Raw genomic sequence first — 23,398 nt, 5'->3', positions numbered from 1 at the left:
CATGAGAATACACGCAAATGAAAGACCATTTGTATGTAAGGAGTGTGATAAAAGTTTTACTCACAGTGGTAATTTGAAAGTACACATGAGAATCCATACAAAAGAAAGACCATTTGTATGCAAGGAGTGTGACAAAAGTTTTGCTCATAGTGGTACTTTGAAAGTACACATGAGAATCCACACAAATGAAAGACCATTTGTATGTAAGGAGTGTGGTCAAAGTTTTACTCATATGAGTAATCTGAAAATACACATGACAATTCATACAAAATGAAAAAAAAAAGGTATGTAATACCTAGTGGACCACAGGGTTTTACCTGATACAGCAGGCTGTTAAAGTTTATATATATTATTGCATCATCTATGGACCCAGTCATCCTATTGAATGATATCTAGGAGGACATCTTGCAGGAAATCTACATAGAACTCTCTAGAACCCAGTTTTGATGGGATAAACATGACAATTTTGTGATATTTTCAACCTAGTATGGTAAGGCTACCTTACTGACAATGATTGCAATGCCTCATTAATGTGTTAAAGTTTTAAAATCTATTTTAACATATAGGATAGAGATCAACGAACATACAATGCTCAATATTGAAATGAAAACTTTGAATTTAGGTGTCAAGTCATAAAATAATGAGAAAATCTAATGTGAAATGTGAAAACAGACGTAAAATAAGTTTAGTGTATAGAAAAGAGAAATTAAACTTACATTTTCTTCATCTTCACATTGATATCTCTTTGAATGAGTTTTATACAGTCGTATGTGCATTATATATACATATATATATATATATATATATATATATATATATATATATATATATATATATATATATATATATATATATATATATATATATATATATGTGTGTGTGTGTGTGTGGGGGGGGTAACGTATGCATGTATGTATGTATGTATGTATGTATGTATGTATGTATGTATGTATGTATGTATGTATGTATGTATGTCCTAGAGATATGGTGGTTATTAAACGTTTGTTCACGTACAGGTCTAGAGTACAATCATGTACATGCATATGTACTTGTAAATTGTATAAACATAATATTTGTTTATATGTCCCAGGCCCTGGCCGAATTAGCTGTGGAGAAATAAGTTAGCGCCCTCTACGTACGATTGACTTCATGTCATAGGTCAACTGATCAAAACCGATACACGGCAGTGGCGCAAAGAGATGAAACAACGTTATTATCTGCTGGTTTATCCGTGAATATTGTACTTTGAATGATGGATGATGATATTGATGATTTACTAGACGAAGTTGAAAGTAAATTCTGTACTAACTCGCCGCGGAAGAGCAAAAGCAAAGAGGCCAAAAATGCGAGTTCAAGAAAATCGAAGAGCGGGTAAGTGACAGAGCACTAGCGCATATTCATGTTTACGTTGTGGACGTTTGATCAATGCAATCGTTGTCAGTGGGCTCATGGGCTATACAAACGTAAAGTTCAACCTTTTATTCGACAGGGTCAGGCCATTACAGATTCGGAACTACCAAATTACCCATCTACTTGTTTCCACAACACTAATTTCGTACATCAATCATTTGACAATGTAACGTTATATTGACAGTGTACCGCATGGTAATTAATGACGTAGCCAACTATTATTATTGTGGTAACAGTTACTAAGCCTTCAATTATTTATTTACCGTGCCGTCTCAACGATTCAAACATCTGCTACTGTTGCATTTGACCATGATGGTCGTATTATTTTGTGATTTTTCCCCTCGCGGTACTATTTGACACGCAGTAACGTAGTTCAGCATGAATGTAAATATTTCCCTGCCCCGATGAAAATATATCGACCGCAATGTCAGTAATCGTCTTTCAAAAGAAAAGTCAATTCACGACCACGTTTCATTGTGTGTTTATCTTCAGTCAACCATAACATTGTCTTGGTTATTTTTACGTGTATGCTACCCTAATAAAGTATTAACACCACTTGTCAATACAAGAATAACAGCAAGAAACAATTGTGTCCAGAAAGATGTAATGTAGTCCTGGACAGTGTAAGTTGAGACTCGATCCTGAGAAGAGAGAGTTATCACTCAGGATTGACTAATGTCTCTCTCCATCTGAAATCAGGACTAGATCAAATGCTACATCTCATATCTGGTGACTTCACACTATTTTATTGGAGTCATTTTATTTATTTATTTTTTTTGGTTGGGAGTGGGGGACATTTAGAACTGTGGACCACTTGTGTTTGACATTACAAACCAAGTGTTTAGATAATGGGTTAGTGGGTCTGAAAGTAATACTGACAACACGGCACAAGGAAAGTACTGCATTAAGCTAGTTATTTCTGTAAGTTACAGTGCCTATATACTGGTATGAGTAGAATTCTACAACAATTCAAGTGCATAATAATGCAAACAATACTAGTATAGGAAGTTAAAGTTGGCGTTATATGTCCACAAGTCATAGCAGCAACCACTGACTTTTCTGAATTTTTCGATATTAATACAGTAGCAATTCAATATATGTATATGTTATGTTGTATCAACACTATTATATATGTGCATGTACTTCTAATTTGAAGTCTAAGGAAGGTCAAAATTTTATTCTGCAATATGATTATGATTTATTATTGATCTGCTTTCAGTGCTGTATTCAGTCAAATTAATTTGGGAAACTATGAATTGGGTTTACAGGTGGGCCTCCACAATTTGTAAAGGTCTTTTGTCAAATGCTGTTGCAAGGGATACAAGTGGAAGAATTTTCAATTACTCTGATAAAATGTGAATTTATGACGAAGTAATTGAATTTTTTAATTTTGTTGAGTCAGTTTAAGTATATTTCATGAAATGGACACTGTGATTACTATTGTCTTGTGATTGACAGGTTACATTGAAAAGTGATTAAAAATAGATTTAGCGAAGTTTAAAAAGCATAAATTCTCCTAATTATGGTTTAGATTGTTATTATTACCATAATCATTAAGCCTTCCAGCTAAACAAAGTTCTCAATAATAGATCCATGGTTAAATTGAACATACATTACACATGCATACACAATCAATTGTTTGTCTGATGTGAAATACCTTTCTCTTTTCCCTTTATTCCTATAGAATCTTACTGTGCAGTTAGTAATTGTAAGGGTATGTACTTGTACATTTGTATGTAAGGGCTTTGAGCAAATCCTGAGAAGTGACAGTTGTATGGGGTTTGGTCAGATTGGGGGAGGGGGGGGGGATTCTGCATAGATTTTCAGTTCTATACCTTTATCACAACTTTGGTTAGGAATCTAGGTAAATTTACCAATAGAACTTGGTAGATTTTAATTGACATTGTGTAATTATACAAAAACACTAGGTTGTAGGTGTTGGGGCTGCATGTGTGATAGAGAGGCATTGTTTTATTTCACCATTCCATGTACAATCCAATTCAGGTACATATAACATTGTGTGTGTGTGTGTGTGTGTGTGTGTGTGTGTGTGTGTGTGTGTGTGTGTGTCTACCTCTCTAGCCATGTCTTTGTTGCTGTCAGCCAGTCTTTCATCTCTGTCTGTCTGTCTGTCTGTCTGTCTCTCTCTCTCTCTCTGTCTCTGTCTCTCTGTCTCTCTGTCTCTCTCTCTCTCTCTCTCTCTCTCTCTCTCTCTCTCTCTCTCTCTCTCTCTCTCTCTCTCTCTCTGTAAAATATGTGAAATATGTGAAATACAATACAAAAATGTATTTCAGTATATGCCACTCTGATTATCACCAGGAATACTAGTACATTGTACAGTAGAAACACAATCCAGCTAGGCTATAGAATAAATGTACTTTTCCTTTCATTTGATGAATCAGGTGCAAGCTTAGACTGTCGACAGTCACTCGCGCCTTTTTTCCTACGTTTTATCTAAACTCCGGTCCGGCGCAACACTAGTATTGCGAAGGCCCAAGCTCGATCGATTGTTGACAGTCTAGTGCAAGCTGTACATTATTAGACATAATTCGTTTTCTACCTCCAGCTGTTTTAATCAGTGTGAGGGAGTACATAGTTTTAGTTTACTATTCTATATTGTCAAATGTGGCTATTTTAGACTTTCCATAATTTGATCATTTTACTACAGACTGCAGATTATTTGAACTTGGCCATACTCCTTATGAATTAATTCTGTTGATTCAAATTGTCATTCACCTAGGGAGTCATGTCTTGTGTCTACAGGATTTAAAGGCCCATGTTGGATTAGCATTTGGTGAGAAAAACAGTTTCCTGACTGTCAGAGCTATACAAAATTTAATTCTCAAAAAAAGTGATCCGACATAGTCCGTATGTATATCAGTAATGTGAGAACTGGTATACTACATGTACATTTTATAAATGTTCAATTTTCTTTAAATATCATTTTAGTCCTATTAAACGTGAATACAAATATTGACATCAGAAAAATCATCGTGGCAGCCTGGTCTGGGAGTGAATTTCAAGGTGACTTTATGTTTGCTAGCTATCCATATGTCCACACATGTTCATTCATTCTATTGTCATTTGTTTTTGTAGTGCCATGGGTGTATTGTAACTAGGTAGAATCCACCTGATATTGCCAGGTGTGTGTAGTATAATATATTACACACACACACACACACACAAACACACACACTTTTTAGTATATTCACAAATCACAAATGCCTTTTGGTCTAATCAAAACTTAACTCAAAGGCTTTCCAAAAGTTCTGACTATTTCACACTGCATTCTTACTCTAGTTTATCAATATTAGGAAGTATACCAGAAAGGAAACAGAAATATGCTTGCTACTTTTAAATTTTAAGTTTGTCATATGCTTCATTGGACTCGTTCAATAAGGTACAAAGGGGCACTGGTGACCTAATCGGGAAAGTGTCTGATCCCTCTTTGTAGAACAAGAAATAATATTTCAAACCACTTATTCTAATGTTTGAATGGTTTTTAAAACCGTTATCAGACTATAGACATTGGGAACATAGGCAAGATCTGAACATGTGTCTGTATTGTTTTTTAAAGAATATTGTATGTTTAATTGATACTTGTAACCATACTTTAAAGGCAAATGATTTACTGACATAATTTTTACATGTTACCCAGAAATTTGTGCTGACATCAAGGTTGTAGAGAAATACACCCACAAACCTACACAATGTCATATATGGAGACATTACACTAATTTCAAGATACAACAAATATGATTATAATGATTTAATAATTATATAATTGTAATTGCAAGATACAACACATTAACACAAATATGATACTAACTAGCTGAGTTTTATGTAAATATTGAATGTTTCCTCAAGGAAATGGGTCGCAAGTTGGTGCCACTATAAGTAGGGTAACTCCCTACTTGGTTTCCAAACAGAGGTCACAGCTTACGAACACATTAAGTCAGTAGGGAGAACAAATTCACCCACAAAAATTACCTGAAATGAGTGGTACATGGTCCTTGCAACAGACTGAGTGAAAATGTGACTAGTTATTCATCAGTACTACATGTTTGTAGACTATTAAAGTGTATGGAATACTGCGTGTGTACAGCAAGTAAATATGAAGCTTTCATTGAACTCTGTTGATGTGTGTTTATAAGGACTACTCAAACAATATAACTGTAGTGCTGTGAACAATCCAACTGTCACACATCAAAGGGTGGGGTGCATCGAACTGAAATGAGGTGTGGTACACATGAAAATACAACTTTATGGATGGTGCCCTCAATTCTTTGGAGTGTGATTTTGGCATGAATGTTATTGAGACAAAATAGAGATTGACTCACAAACATCAAACTTTTAAACATCTCACAGCTGAGGTCTTGGAATCAATTTGTATCTTAAAATTGAAATGAAACAGACATTAGCTTGCAAAAATCCATGGTTTGAATATCGACACAAACAAGCGGAGGTTTTCTGACAATGTACACACACTATACGTGGAATATGACCATATGCATATACATTGTGTATAGCCTCCAAAAATCATACATACAAATGTATCTCATAGCTGAGGTTTTAGAATCAATTGTACATGTATCTTACAATTGAAATGAAATGGATATTGAAAATAGCTCATAAAAAATCTTGCTTTAAATATTCTCACAAACAGACTGCCTGAGGTTTTCTCACAATGTACATATGGAATTATATCACAATCTATTACGTATATTAGCCGCCAGTTTTAATTAGTTTCTGAAATCTTCAAATTAAAAGCAAAATTCTCAGTAATAGGCAAACAAAGTAAAGAAAACCACCAACCCTGACCTTCAGCTGTATATATATTGAACTTATGACTAATACTAGTATTAATCTCTCGAAATACGATTTCAGTAATGAAATCAAGAATTACCTTGGGTGCACTTACATCGAATCACTTATTTCAATTTTATCACATTAATTATATAGAAATTTTATTAGGTAGATTGTTGATTGATTTCAATAAAGGAAAGACTAGAGTTCATATTCCAGCTTATTTTAACATATGCTTGTCTACATGTAGTTTATTCATATCATTTTATTTACAGTTTTCTTCTTTGATGGTGTTTTCTTATTTAGTCTCGTGGATTTAATATACAAGTTTGTTGTGCCGTTATTATTTGAAATACACACACACACACACACACACACACACACACACACACACACAATTATAAATATTTTGAAATAAATACATATGAAATTATTATAAAAGTAAACACAATCTTGTTAAAATATATGCTTTGTGAAATAATTTGTTTAAACTTTTATTGTTGCTTTGTTTGAGAAAACTCCAGGCCCTTCTCAGTAAAACTAAAAATCGAAGGAAAAAAAATGAGTGGTCACCGCGTAGGCTAGCCTTTTGAAATTGCAGTCAAAATGTAGTCAGGCATTTGAAATAGACAGTATTGAAGTATTGTAGTTAAAATAGATGCACTGTTATCAATATACAATATTGGAAACAGACAAAATATCATCAATCTTTGTAGAATTTGTTATCATCTAATCTTACCATTCACATACATTTTGTATACTTTGTGATATTATTGATATGTCATTTATTATCATAATTGATATTAATATTACATAGTGATTCTCTTTCGTTATTGAATTCTTGGCTTATCAGAGGTAGAATTGGACAGTTTTCATCCAGGCTAAACATATCAAGAGACTGTACACAAGTATCTTCTTATATGTACTGTACATGTACTGATTTTTTTGCCTATATTTTATTGTTATATAACTTGAGATTGTGCCTTCATAATTTGCAGTTACCTACATGTCGTTGTGTTAAAGAGTCTTCATGAGAAGTGATATGAGTAAAAATTAACATGACAAAGCTAATGGACTTAAGATAGTGCGTAATGAATATTGACAAGGTGTATGTCCATTGCTATGGTGCATAATCTTTCATAGATGTTACCTGAAGATGAATATTATCATATTATTCCAAATGAACGGAGTTGTAATGTTGGAATGGTTGGGGTGGTGTGCTGAATCTGAATGTTGCAGGTTGGAGTCTTGTCGTTGATGTTTGTTTCTGAATGGCTAAAATCCCTCAGCCAGATTTAATTGAACCATGATTGTGCTTCAGTTTACTGAGCTGTGTAATTGAGACCTGGTAGGACAGCGGTTGCTATGCGTATGGTCAATGATGTGTGCTTACTCTTTCCACAGAGGCTGCAGTGGATTGCATGCTCCCCCAGGGAGTTGAAGTTATATAGGCCATTGTGTCCAATATAGACCTGTGCCTGGAGTAATAATTGCATAGCACTATGATCATGACATCCATCATAGAAGGCATTTTATCAATGTATTCTTATTACATATTCATGCAAATTCAGTAAATTTGACATGACATGTCTGAAATTTTTCTGAATTATTTTTTGTTCATATGCAGAATTATTGATATTTACATGATGTACATGTATGTTTCAGTATGCATTAATCTCAATAATGCTACTGAAACATTAAATGTTGTCATCATTATTAGCACCAGGAGATATCACTAAATGAATGATTTCATGATATGATATTTTTGCACCAGGAAATTTTCATTTGTATCAGAGGTTATTTAGATATTACTAAACTTCAAACCAACCTCCAGGACTAGAAATGCAATTTTCATGGTTGATTCTCACACGTCAGGGATTTTCAAGAGATGTAACAAGTCTGTCAATTGTCAAAGAACTACATGTAATGTAGTCACCCTTGGCTGAATTTCTGGTGAAATAAAAATGTTATATAAAACAGACTTACATTTGTAACCTCATCTGAAATGTTTAAAATTTGACTATTTTTGCAGTTTACATTTTGTACTCTTTAGAATAATTTTTTTATGAATTTTTGTAATACTACATATACAAATGGCAACACAAATGATAAAACAAGATTAAATGAATGTAACATTGATAAGCCAGTAAACTATAAATCCTACAATCTCTCTGTGGGCCACACATCTACATCCAATGGTCCTCATGGACGCTTACTAAAAAGAAAATTGCAGACCCTGCTGGCATCAAAACTTATCCAGGAAGGTGTATTTGTTGGCAAAATGCATTATTGGTTGACAAATTTGTCATTTTGAAGAAAAATATAAATAACCAATTTTTTGTCTGTTTTTGCTGCAAATTGGTTTGTGGCATTTAGTTGAAGCACAGTGATTTGCTCAACCAGTGAATCCACAATACACTCTAATTGGACAGACATTTAGCAATTGTATTTTGATATTTTCCTTTTGCAGGTCTGTGACAGTCAATCAAAAAAGAGAAAAAAATTGTCATGTTCTGGCATATAGTAGTTATCAAAGTTATTAGAATAAGAATTGTATTTGAATAGAACATCGTGGAAAACTGATTGCTTTGTGAATGGTTTCTATTACATCATTAACACACTTCAAGCTTGGCCACCCACCACATACATGATGTAGGAAGCCGTTTTCTCATGAATTTTATAAAACTGACATGCAAAAAACTATACACATTACCGAGCTGGCAAATGTCTTTCATCCATTTTGTGTTTTCACTGAAATTGACATGGAAAAAATATAGCAACACACTCATGGCCTGCGAATCATGACCTTTTCATTATTGTGCAAGGAAGGTATCATATTCTTAGGCCATGGGCTAGTGGCAAGACAGATTAATTCTCTGTTCTGACAAGGTCCATTAGCAAATCAGATTTAAAAAATAAACCATGTACTAATTATAATTTCAGACAACTATATTACTTTCTATTAGCAGAACATTCAATTTCACATGTAGGTAGTATGCCCATTTAGATGGAATGAAACAATTGAATGTTCTTAAAGGATAAAGTAATTACTTGAAGATGAAGCATTCAGACAGAAGTGAAGGCAAGAGCAGACAGTCAATGTAATTTGTCATGTCTTTGCTTAATACAACTTTCAAGACTCAACTCAGTACATTTTGAGATGTGTGCATATATCTTTACAGTAACAATGCATGCTACATGTATACTTACCTGTATGTAGTGATATAAACCATGCACAGGTCAGTCAAAAATGAACTTTTCATGATATTTTAGATTCTCTTGACATATTGTATGACTTAGATTAGAATTGTGTCCTAAAATTGTTGTTTTCAAAAATGAATTATGTACAAATTACAACATTAAGTAAATTACATTTTAGGTATTTTTTATGTAACACACACACACACACACACACACACACACACACACACACACACACACACACACATACATACATACATACATACATACATACCTGCCTGCCTGCCTGCCGAGGTGCATGCATGCATGCATACATACATACATACATACATACATACATACATGCATACATACACACACACATACATACATACATACATACATACATACATACATACATACACATGCATATACATACATACATGCATGCATACATACATACATACATACACACATACATACATACACACACACATACATACATAAATACATACATACATACATACATACATACATACATACATACATACATACACATGCATATACATGTACATACATACATACATACATACATACATACGTACGTACTTTGTACATACAAGTTAGAATGTAGGGAGCAATTCAGAATGCTCTAAAATTGACTCAAATGCAAATTTAGTAGAGAGGACACAAAGTATGAGAAATCACAGGTGTTTCTGACATGTACATAAAGTATAAATGCTGTATTGTGCTATACGGGTTGCCATTAAATAATTCTTATAAGTTAGTGATATCCACATACTTTAGGCAACTGAATTTAGAAGAACTCATTCACAATCACATACATAAAATGAAAAATACATGTATATACTATATGACAGTCCCATCTGTATTATCTTTCAATAAACTGATAAATCAAGAGAGACAGCAACAATATAATAATCATGGAGGTAAATGATCTGATGGCAATATGAATGATTCCAAACTCAATCAATTTTTCATTTCATGCATCAGTATTGACATTACGATACTTGTGCAATGTAATGCTTGTTTGTCAGGAACACATGCTAAATTTTAGATGAAATTATTTTTGATGGGTTCAGATTTTTCATACACAAAATGTATATTGGTGAAAGGTTTTGGTGAATAGGTATATGTACATGTATATGTACCTTTAGCTGTGTTCACTCACATTTTCATCAGAGGGGACTGAGAAATTGGCATGTATGTAATAGGCTACTTTGTAAGCCTCTTTCAAGGACAATTTCCAGGACATGTAAAATTCATGTACAATGGAACACAGGGTAACCATTGTACAATTCAAGTACACGTACTACACGCATGTAGGAGACAAGCAAAACAAAATCCAGGGTGATGATGTTGTTAACTGTATGTACATAAAATGTACAGAGCTGCAGGAAATGTCCATTACCAGCAATGATATACACTCAGAAGCTAATATAAAAGAACAACAAAAGTTATGGAAATGTGCATGTGTTAGACATATGTTTTTGGACATAGGCACTTAATGTTCGCAACTTCTTCTCTAATCCATAAGCAGTGTACATGTATGTGTGAAATCTAATGAAAGACAAGATTTTTAAATACAAACTGTTGAGCAAAATGATCAAACTGGTAATTCTTAGGAATCACCACAAAAGGGAAGAGGGACAAATCAATCCCAAGGAATTTGTTGCCAAATTGAGATAGAGTGTGTACAATTCTGTCTCATAAACTTTCCCAATCATCAATTTAATCTTCCAGATCTAAGAAGACCAGTGGGGAAGATGATTTAGATGCAATAATAGATGACATCTGTGATGTACCAGAACCACCTGAAAAGATAGAAGTAGAGAAAAAACGGTCTGCATCCTTTAATTCAAATCAGGACAAGAAATGTTATCCAGTTTATTTAGGAGGCTCAAATTCTTCATTAGGACCAGCCACTACAATGTCACAGAGGTAGGTATCATAACAGAAATCAGACATATGGCATTTTCAATCTCCTGCCTTGGTTAAGAACTAAGGACAGTTAATTTAGATGCAGATACATGTATAATTTATAAACATGTCTGTAACCCTTCCTGAAGTAATTTTGCTACATGGCACCTACATCTTCAGATACCCTCTCAAATCATTAGATTAGGATTAAAATTCAGTAGTGAAACACAGTTGTCTCAGAGCTGTACATAAATGAAAACAATAACCCTATGCAATCCTTATGACTCCACTTATACTGATAGACATCAACATTAATGTGAGAACCTGTGATTGAAACCATAGTCTGCAACTGTGTGGCTGTGAATGCATATTTTTAGGTCTCCCCCCCCCCTCCCCCAAAGGAAAAGGCTACTATGATGGGCTCTTTGCATCTGTCTGTAATATGTCATTTCCTGACATGCAATTTCATTCAAAGCTTGCATAAAGGTGACATCATATGCGACATACCGTATGCATGTCACTTTGTTTCACAACATATGTAAACTTGAGCAAATGGCAGCCATCTTTTTAGTTAAAATTCAATATTTACATTATACATGTACATGTAACTCAAAATCTTTAATGCATAGAGACTCCGATTCAGATGTCTACTCCATATTGTCAGGTGCAAGCTTTCTTTGAAGACCTTGACAGTTGAATTTGATCTTGACCTTCAGGATCAATTTTCAAAATCAGCTATTTCTTGCATATTACAGACACAGGTATTTACACATGTAAATGTGGCCATTTTTATTTAAATCTGGGGCACATTAAATAGAAAACAAAGGAAATACACAGATGTATTTATTTTAATCATTAGTGACACAGCAGTAAAGTTTTTGAGGGGACTGTCTTCTATGATTACTTCTTTCAATGCCTTGATCAAGCTTCGTGTGTGTACAATTGAAACCAAAGTTACAATTTGAACAGAGACCCAGGGTTGCATAAACCAGGGAGTGAAGACATCATGCCTTGGTGGATATGTAAGCTGAGTTAAAAGCCACCGGTGCCTGAAGCCAGACATGTTTATGACTACATCAGTGGTTTAACATTACAAAATAAAAAAAATGATGTTGGCTTTTCATTAATATCATTGACGGAGCCATACATGGAGTCCAGAATATTCTCTTCTTTCTTGCACATGTAGTTGTTTAAATGTTCATCAGCATAGCTAATAATAGTAATAGCAGAAACAAGATCAATTATCAGCACATACTGCCAAACTTCTCACCCCTCATTTAGAATTATAAAGAAATGACTCGCATTCATATCCTGATACATATTAAAAAGTTTGATCTTTGGACACAGCACACATAGCGTCTCATTACTTGGCAATCCAATGAAATACTTGTACATAATTGTCTCCAAGGTAACCCAATCAGCTCAAAAATCCACCAACAAGACCACTTTATTTTCAGAGAGGAGGGGAAAGCATTGTCAATGTATTGAACAAATATGTCGATAACATGAAATAAAATGGACTATCTCAGTATAGATAAGGAATGAAACATCGTAGATGATGTGCTCTTGCTAGGGAAGATCACCCACTATAAATTATACAGAAATTTAATTTTGTCATTTACAATTACTTTAATATATTAAGAGTTGAAAATCAGAAAGATAACTGAAAACTATATTAACCCTTTCTCATTTCAATATAGAGAATGTACAAACCATATTAAAACTTGAAAAATTTAGTAGTAGAGTCAAACTGAAGAATATAGATAATGTACCTACATATACATTAAAGGTATCTTTTGGCTGAATCTCTCAGCTGTCTTCAGTGGTTATTGTATATGGTTCAGTGATGTAGACTTGTTGTATGACTGCAGATCAATTTATTGAGATGAAGTGATGAAGCCCCAAAGCTCATCACTTTGAACAGGGATGAGAACATGAAAAACTGTATAACCCCCCCCCCCCCCCTCTCTCTCTCTCTCTCTCTCTCTCTCTCTCTCTCTCTCTCTCTCTCTCTCTCTCTCTCTCTCTCTCTCTCTCTCTCTCTCTCTCTCTCTGTGAGCACATGGTCACATGACAAATCTACATCATTGTACCATATACACGTTAAAGTTTAATTGGCTATCTGGGTGATTTAGCTGAAATAGATTTGGTAAGTTATCTATGGTGAGATTCAAAAATCCTGCTAAATAGGATTTCAGATCAAGGAAACTCTGCTTTTGATTGAACATGAAATTGATACATCTATGCTTTTGCTTGGTTGCAGGGCCTGTGACAGACTAAGATGTACAGACTGTGATTTTAGAGTTGTTATGTATGATAATTATGAATGGCAGTCAAGTTGTGATTATCTTTTCTTTAGAAATAATGTTCCAGACTTTAATAAATTGAGTGCCAAGCTAAACAAAAAGAAAGGTAAGTCTGATCTACATGTATTACAAATCTATTGCCGTCCATAATTACTCAGGAATCAATAGCATTTATTATCCTGGCAGGTTATCCAAAAAAACATACTGTGCTTTCTTTATGTATCCCTATTAGGATAGATAAGATTGTTTTATAATCATCCCAATCAGGATAAATGGATAAAGTCATTTCAAATAAAATATTCTTCAAAACATATATTGAAAAAAATTGCCTTTGACAACCTGTGTCAAATGCCTAGGTTTCTTGTAGGTCTTTAAGAGGAAAAAGCATACATATCCATTTCCATCTGCCCCATGTCATAGTTACTTGTGCTAGAGTGTTCAATATTGAACCAGTGTGGGATTCAACAATGTATCCAGATTGAGATAATTATCCTGATCTGCGGAAATCCTGGAAGAGTATAGTGTGAATCCATTTATAAGGGTCAAACTGAAAAACAAGGGAAATGATGACATCTGTCACCTGTTTTCTTTTGATTATAAGAGAGTACAGTAGTTGTGGAGTCTGCCATTCACTGGGGCCCTTCCAAGGGCTTTTGCATTTGATCTCTTATAGGTACATGTATAGTCAAGTGGTCTACATTTTCTTCTGTTTATTAATAACTACAAAGGGTACTTCCCTGCTAAGATCTGCATACAAATCCAAGTAAAATGATGGCAGATAGAATTCTTCATTGTAAAAAAATTAAGCGTATTGAGAAATTACTTCCAGAAGTAAAATATTTCCTGATGTGCTATATTTGTTTGATTTCTTCCACAGGTTGCCGTGCGTATGCATGTCAATGTAAATGGCGTTCAATTCGAGATTGGATAGATTTACAAAAAGATGCGGAGTTAAAGTGGGTATGTGGTAAACACACCACCCGATGATAATCAATGCCTCACTTCACATAAACTTACCTTTAAAATGCTTTCAAATCGCAATCTTCTTGTCAAATTGAACAATTTGTTGCATATGTCTTTTGATTTAGAAATGAAATATGGTCACAAAAGTTATTGTTTTTACATGTTGTTAATCTGTGTTCCGATGAGAGGCTGTTGTTAGCAGATTTAATAATTGTAGAAATCCCCTAGTCTGTGCTTTATTTTTTTTTATCTATTGATACATCAAGCTGTTTCTTTTTCATGCCCTTGTTTCTTTATGGATTGTAAAATGTGTTTTGATACACACTCATTCTTGCAAACCAGAACACATTTTTCTACTGAAGCTATGAAAAATGTGGTGTCTGTTAACTGCTGTAAAGAGTCTAGTGGTTTACAACAATGATACACAGTACACTACAATGACACCTGTAGCATAGATTATCTCGCTCACCACCAATCAATGGACCCATATCTGGAACAAAGTGTTTCTCTTACCATTGCTTCTGGTAGAATTTTGATACCATAGCTGATACCCTGACTCATATATTAATTCTTCGTCCTTAAGAATCCCTTCTATCCATGTTTGGAGTGGTATTGCAATTTTATCATGTTCCATTCTTACCTCCATTACCAAGCAAATTCATGTTAATCTAGATTCTCTCTCTCCTGAGAAGTTAACATTCATAACTTATTTCGGATATCTTGTCACCCAGGGGGAGGTCTATAGAACCATTTTCTTCCTCAGATTTTTTATCATGAGAGGGCTCAAAATGCAGTAATGCCTTCTGTAGTTTCTGTTAGGGTCTAGAAAGGGAGCATCTGGAGTTTTGTGACTGATAACTTCTAACTGCTTTGCCAATAATGGAGACGTTTGGCACCCTTGATACATCAAGATGTTTAAGGAGAGTGCATAACATACTGTGATACTTCATTTGTTAATCTTGTCACTTGAGAAAAAATGTATATTATAAGACTGTCCTCGTATGGGAAGTTATATATCATAACATTTCTGTATGACATGGGTAGCTCTACAATATATACCACTCTGTCACCTTGAAAGTTCTACACTAGAGTTATGTACAAAGCATTGTCCTTTCTTTTTAAATCGCTAACTGTATTGATAGAAACCTTTGATTTGGTCTCTACATTTCATAGAATCTTCAAAGATTGTTTATCACCATTGAACTTCATTTGAAATGTATGTCTTTGTGGAGGTTGAAAACTTCTCACTATCATGGTATCTGCAATAAGTATCTGCTTGGGACATATTAGTTACAGACTTACACTTTATGCAATGTTCAACCAAATTTAAGCCTCTCAAACATAGCACTGGACGTCATAAGCCTGATTGTTGCAATTTATCAATATGAAATATATTTCATTCCCATATTTCATTCCCTCCAGGTCTTAAGAAGCAACCAATGAATTATTAAACACACACCTACAGTGTAAATTCACATTTATCAGATTCAAGAATATTTACATCCCTCAATACATTTTAGCAAGTTATAATAATAATCATAATATTCAAGGTATTTGTAAATGTGATAGTATATAATTAATAACAGATTATTTCTACTAATTTGCGCTTTTATAGAGTTTAAATTGAGTTATTTTTATTTCGCATAAATGCCAGTACTTACCTGTATTGAAATGAATCACTCTGGTTAATTCATCCAGCCAATTGATCATCCCTACCAATGATAGAAACCTGTCAGACACAATAACCTTTTTAATCAAGATAAGTGTCATGTTATTTGCTGTATTATACTTGTAAACATCGACTTCCACATGCTTGTATTGTTTTGCCCCAAAGTGTTAGATCTATATATTTTTGTCATGCCTGCCTTTAGCAGCTAATTGAGTAGGATTTAGTCTAGTAACGATACATTTCATTGTTTTTCACAATTGCTTTCTCCACTTATAGTCAGATGAACAAATTCTACTGAAAATCAAGCGAAATCTTCTGCTGGGAATGGGTGAACAGCACATGCCAGTAGTAAACCATCACATGTACACACTGACGGTCATCCAAATCCATCAATGTAGAGAGAAGTTGAATATTAGGTATACTTACATTTTAGTAGAAATGTCATTAAAAATGTCCCCCACCCCCTTTCCCCTTCATCATCAACATTGATATCTTCATCATATTTTCATTTCCAGCCCTGATCCTGTTTCTTCTGCAATTGTTGCAATGAGTAGGAGGGTGTTTCAGATCTGATGAATCATTTTATCACTGCCATAATAATATCATTTGAAATTCCTTCCCGTGATTTAATACATATCAAAATATTGATTTTACTGAGTTGCCAGCAGACTGCACTGTGTTTCATCTGCTATGCATGCATCTCCATTAACAATGAATTTCCAAGAATGTGTACAATAAATCACAGCAACTTCTGGTTACATATATCTTCTCACAGAACAGGGTATCTAATATGCAAATCCCCAGAGCTAGTACTGTACAATTGGAACGCCATTCCATGCCATACCACTATTCAAATTGAAGCATGATATATATTGTCTCTCGGATATTGTTGTCAGGACCCAGTTAATTCAACTGTTTACGTTTATTCATAGACCATCCACGTAAGTGGAGTGTCTATGGTTTATGTCAATTGGAAAAAAAACACTTATGTTTTCAGTTAGTCGTACAATATGCAAATTTTACCCTACACTATACATTTGTCACCAGATAAATATCCTTGTACATATAATTAGTTTACTAGTGTTATTCAGTGATTTGAAAATGAAAATGGTTGTCTCTTTTTTCAGTCACAGTCACAATAAACTGTATGCCAATTTTTCATTATTGAAGTTGACCAAATGATGTTCACCTACAAATGTATCCAAGGTAAAAAGTTGCATAATTATGAGTGTACTAAAGAGTAGTGTTGTTACTTTTGGTAGTAATTCCGCTTGCCCAGTTACGTAAATAAGTAGACCATAAGATAGGTCGCATCATTCAGTTCTAATGAGGTTCCCCTTTCACAAGAAGTGGTATTTGATAGGTTGGCACGACACACTATACCTCACGGACAATTTCAATGGCATCAATATGTACATCAAAATATGTTTTTGAAGGTTTCAAACGATATGTATTGTTGTCTAGTAAATTTCACCATTTTATTACAAAGTTAAGATTAAGGAAAACCTTCCGATTTTCATTTGATCAATCCCGGTAATGACAAGACACATGTTAATTTGCTCAGTATCAGCTCCGACCACTAACTGAGGTATCAGTCATCGCATTTAGTGTCAATGATCCGCCCAATATCTACACTTGTACTTAAGCACTAGGGCTCTTGTCAATCAATTTAGAGTGAGGCTTTGCTATGTGATATACAATTGATAGCTATTAGATTTATATCAAATTAAAACTTCTAACCTGTGTACAAATATATACCAGTAAGGATTGAAGTTATTTTGGGGACTTGTATTACAGAAACAACCTAATGTCTTGTGCCTTGTATAAATTAGAATTCTCTGAAGTACCGATAGTTCAGAAATAAATTAAGCTGTTGGAACACAGTTATTTAGCAATCTGTATTGTCTATTTGTCTGGTGTGTGTGTGTGTGTGTGTGTGTGTGTGTGTGTATTTATGTATGTATGTATGTATGTATGTATGTATGTATGTATGTGTGTGTGTGTGTGTATGTATGTATGTATGTATGTATGTATGTATGCAGTACCGTAGCCTGTGGGGGGGGGGGGGGCAAGAGGGGCAGCTAGCTGCCCCCCTGAGATTTTTTTGGGGGAAAAAGGTACTTTTTGAATACATAGCGATGCTATTGAAATCGTTATTTACGTGACGATTCCTAGCATGCGCGATTTCAATGGCTAGTTCACTATTTAGTGACTGTACACTGACTCATGGCTATTAATATGTATCCTATATCGCTATTGTACGCTGGCTTAACTTTGAATTAAAATGTGTCCAATTAAAAGTTGTAACATTTTGCAGCAAATTAATTTTTTTTGCGCGGGAACGTACAAAAGAAGTGCGCACATGCACTGTGCATTTTCTGCGAGTAACAGTAGTCTTGAAAGTCTCCTTCATTTGAAGATAGCAAGTCGCAATTATAATGTCAGCGAGTGAAACTCAAAAAAAAAAAAGACGGAAAAAGTCGTTCAACGTGAGGTTGCCTGCTATGCTGCATGCAGTGACTCGTGACTCCGAAGATGCGCTCGATCTCATTTACATCTTGTTCCTTATATTAAAACATTTCATGCTGATAAACCCGCAGATCTCTTTTTGGAATATTTGGTGGCCCTGAAAAACTATTAAACTAGGTACGTAGTTTAAGATCCATTATTTGAAGATATTTCTTTCAATAATTGTGTTCGATGATGTCTTTTGTTAAAATGTCGTTTGATATAATTATCTCATTGAACACTGACACTAACGTTATTCCACAATTCATTTTGAAGCGACAATTTGCTATGGAAAGAATGGCCCTGAATTTGTAAACAGAGCTGTACCTTCGACATCAAAATCCAAACTTCAATTTCCATTATAATGATAATGACAAGGAGAATTCACTGAGTTCACCTTGGGTTCCAACATATCATCTTGATACTATCTCATGTAATTTGTCTGCATAGCTACAGTTAGGAAATGTACACAATTTACGGTTAAACAAATGGTGTAGTTCCTCGCACCCTCTCTTCTCAAAAAATGTTAAGCCCAGCCAATTGAAACTCAAGCATTATTTCAGCCACCCCTTCTCAGGCTTCTGTCACCTACACTACAGTGAAAATATAAAATCATATGATACAATGATGCGTTGGAAGGAGACAACTCCAAAGGTGAAAACAATTGAAAATAAGACAGTGTAGGAGGCCATTTAGAGGCATAAAATATCAAACCATAGACATAATAAAATACCAGAATTGAAACAATTATGCTATGTATTACATGTTATCTGGAAGTGTATTTTGTTGTGGCAAAGCTGAAAGATATTATGCGGATGTGCACATGGTAAATGACTTCTCTTGAAGTTTAATTTCGTTCCAAAAAATCCCGAATAAAGAGCAAAACATTTCAAGACTTTCAGACTTTTGATGGCCCATTAGTCGTAAACTTTTGTTCAATTCTTTTCAGTGCACATTGGATATTTAATCTCAATTCATGCTTGTATGCAACATCAGAGCCAAGAAAACCACTGTATAAGATATTATATAATTTGGAATAGACTCAAATGTATATTGTTACATGTACTATTCAGAAAATATAAAGAAAAATCCTTAATTTTGAAAAAAATGTGAAGCCCGCATGAGGATATATTGCCAATCACCAGAAAAAAAATATATGGGTAGGTTGAACAGCTTTTTCATTTTTTCTGGCATAATGTCGTATCTTTCAAAGTAGTTGCCGAAAAGATCACATTCAAAGTAAAAAAAATGGATGGTGCTTTCTCAAATAAGTAACACAACAAAATAATCATTTTCTTTACCCAACTCCCAAAACTGTTATGGCCTCTTTTATGTTGGAACCCAAGGTGAACTCAGTGAATTCTCCTTGTCATTATCATTATAATGGAAATTGAAGTTTGGATTTTGATGTCGAAGGTACAGCTCTGTTTACAAATTCAGGGCCATTCTTTCCATAGCAAATTGTCGCTTCAAAATGAATTGCGGAATAACGCTAGTGTCAGTGTGCAGTGAGATAATTATATCAAACGACATTTTAACAAAAGACAACGTCGAACACAATTATTGAAAGAAATATCTTCAAATAGTGGATCTTAAACTGCGTATCTAGTTTAATAGTTTTTCAGGGCCACCAAATATTCCAAAAAGAGATCTGCCGTTTTATCAGCATGAAATGTTTTAATATAAGGAACAAGATGTAAATGAGATCGAGCGCAGTTTCGGAGTCACGAGTCACTGCATGCAGCATAGCAGGCAACCTCACGTTGAACGACTTTTTCCGTCTTTTTTTGAGTTTCACTCGCTGACGTTATAATTGCGACTTGCTATCTTCAAATGAAGGAGACTTTCAAGACTACTGTTACTCGCAGAAAATGCACAGTGCATGTGCGCACTTCTTTTGTACTTTCCCGCGCAAAATAAAATTAATTTGCTGCAAAATGTTACAATTTTTAACTGGATACATTTTAATTCAAAGTTAAGCCAGCGTACAATAGCGATATAAGATACATATTAGCGAGGAGTCAGTGTACAGTCACTTTAGTGAACTATCCATTGAAATCGCGCATGCTAGGAATCGTCACGTAAATAACGATTTTAATAGCATCGCTATGTATTCAAAAAGTGGCTTTTTTTCTTTCTTTTTTCCAAAATCTCGGGGGGGGGGGGCAGCTGCCCCCCTTGCCCCCCCCCCACAGGCTACGGTACTGAATTTCAGACCACTATAAATTATGTATAGTAACGATTACCCTATTCTAGCTAGAACACGCGCCAAATCTAGCAATTTCAGTAACGACCAGAAATATATGTGATTCTTCCGAAATGAAAATCGAATGTACATTGATTATAAGAATAACGAAATAGGAGTTTTGAAATTATGCATGGCTAAGAGAAGATCTACATGTATCGGTTAAAAAAGTCGCAAACAAGTATCTGAAATTGCACAATTGTGCAACGAACCAGTCCCTTTATGATATTATAATATTTTCTTATACACATAGTAGAGGGTTTGAGGCTCAGAATTACATTGCCATTTTATCAACATTTTGTGAAACGCGATCCTTCTGTGTTGGATGGACTATGAAAAGCACTCTAGACTCTCGATCCAATTTAGCAGTTCGGGAACCTGGCCAGTAGCACTAATGGCCCCCACAGCTCATAGAATTTATGAACTGTTGTATGCAATTTATTCTTCCCATCAGGTTATTTAATTAATTAGTACGGTAGGCCTACTATCTTGCCTTCGGTTTTAGTAACACCTGGAGTATACATACATATCTTTACGATAAGCTGACGTTAACTATAGGGACTTTTCGTGCCAACCAAGATATATCACGATCTCCCATGCTTCTTTGATCTCTGGGATTCCAAAGTCTTACATAACCATTTGACCGTGATACTGATAGTGACTCTGTCGCAAAAGGGACTAAGAAATGATATCGTGTATACTGTGTTAGCAACGATTTCGTGTGTTATTTGAAAGAATGATGAATTTAAATATATGCATGGAAAGAAAACGTTGAATTATACATGTGTTAATACTCACTTGTACATTGAAATCACCTACACACTTAGGTATGAACTGAAAGTGCACCCGAAGGTTAGTTTAAGACGAAGGCTGCAAAATTATAGTAAATGCTAATTAGTTGATAAACATACATTTCGCTCAAAAATACAACGTGGCATACCATATGGTTGTCTTAGGTAAGCGGCCTGAATGGTCTGAGGCTTAAGCTACAGAATAAACAATCAATGGTCATAATTTTGACAAAAACGATAAAATCATTATTAAAATAACACACTCTCAACATTTGCCAATGAGGGCGCTTTCCAAAATAGGTGCAATCGTCTAACTGAGGATTGCACACGGCTGAAAACAATGTTAGCAACAATGTTTTCCGACAATAATCATCTGTGTGCGTCGAGCTTAACTTGCTCGTATCAGTATAAAATTATACATTTATCCCCATTTTGCTTTACATGCCACTGATTTACATTTAAAAAAAACTTCACAGAAGGACATCTTCAATGTGAAATGTATATTAAACCAAGTTCATCTTGAAAACTACATTTAAAAAAAATAAAACATGACAACATTAAAGAAAAGATATTTGACCGGGCCACATTGAGGATTTTATTAGTTTGGTCTTACAGAATCAATATTTAATTTCTTTATTTAGTGACTTAATGATTTCACCCGGGAAGATAACATCGACAAAAGACAGTTCAAGGTAGCATACACCCTTTGATTCTTTGTAATCTTGGCAAGGTGTGCAAGCGTGTTAGAATATAATCTTTCAATCATATCGATCATCGTAGTGGTGATGGTTTATCCAGGGAAATACAAAACAAGATGAAGGAATATAACAACCTATTCACAATTTATATATCAAAATCATGGAAATTCCCCAAAACGGTAAAAATTAAATCAAGGGGTGTACATCTATGAAAGAAATTAAACGATTGAAAATCAAAATGTTATAAGTTAGTAGTTATGATAATTCTAGATCTATCTATGTAATCATCAAATGTCACCATTTTATCATCCTTGTGTAGCACACAATTGATAGGGGGTCCGGACATTTCATACTTATGACATTTTCACATGCATTATCAGTTAACCCCCATTTTTGTCTGGAATCGAGAAAAAACATGTATTATCGAATAGATATACATGTACTAGAAAACTTTCTTATTTTTGGGGTAAATAGGTCTACATAGTATCTAGCCAAACTCTAGTCTGTATTACATTTACATTCAATGCTTCATCAAAGGTTAGTTGTGTCATTGTAAGCTTATGCATTTCCATACAATGAGTATAGCACATACTCGAGTAGACATTTTCGACAAAATGTATAAATGAGTGTTTTAGATGGCTCCTGTTCTTTATTTAGTCACTAAAACAACTAAAACGTTGTGGGTGTGACACTGAACTGTGTAAATGTGGAATGTATGTAATTTGTAGACTGTAAAATCACAGTCGTGGGTGGCGCACTTTAGATCAGGTTATCCAGTTACACGTATGTGCATAGGTACGCCATATCATTCTGGGTTGTACGGCACAGGCAAGCAGATTTGAAGAGAGTAAACTGTTACATATTGTATATTGTTTCATCTT

At 34.5% G+C, this 23,398-nt stretch overlaps 1 protein-coding gene across 1 annotated transcript; it reads left to right on the top strand.

The window, feature by feature from the left end:
* Positions 1-1,187: 1,187 nt before the first annotated feature.
* Positions 1,188-14,649, top strand: LOC144437843 (cilia- and flagella-associated protein 418-like). Its single transcript, XM_078126871.1, has 4 exons — positions 1,188-1,371; positions 11,161-11,358; positions 13,601-13,749; positions 14,521-14,649. The coding sequence occupies exons 1-4, from the start codon at positions 1,250-1,252 to the stop codon at positions 14,628-14,630; spliced, it is 579 nt and encodes a 192-aa protein (XP_077982997.1). The 5' UTR covers positions 1,188-1,249; the 3' UTR covers positions 14,631-14,649.
* Positions 14,650-23,398: the final 8,749 nt, after the last annotated feature.

This window comes from Glandiceps talaboti, chromosome 7 (assembly GCF_964340395.1).
Source record: "Glandiceps talaboti chromosome 7, keGlaTala1.1, whole genome shotgun sequence".
In the NCBI taxonomy this organism is placed as follows: Eukaryota; Metazoa; Hemichordata; class Enteropneusta; family Spengelidae; genus Glandiceps; species Glandiceps talaboti.
This window is presented reverse-complemented; position numbering and strand designations above follow the sequence as displayed.

What these genes read in the sequence shown, in the direction of transcription:
- LOC144437843 (XM_078126871.1), top strand. Translation starts at nt 1,250, where the DNA reads ATGATGGATGATGATATTGATGATTTACTAGACGAAGTTGAAAGTAAA. An exon ending in TCAAGAAAATCGAAGAGCGG is followed by an intron (nt 1,372 to 11,160) that starts GTAAGTGACAGA and finishes TTAATCTTCCAG; the next exon opens with ATCTAAGAAGACCAGTGGGG. An exon ending in CAAGCTAAACAAAAAGAAAG is followed by an intron (nt 13,750 to 14,520) that starts GTAAGTCTGATC and finishes TTTCTTCCACAG; the next exon opens with GTTGCCGTGCGTATGCATGT.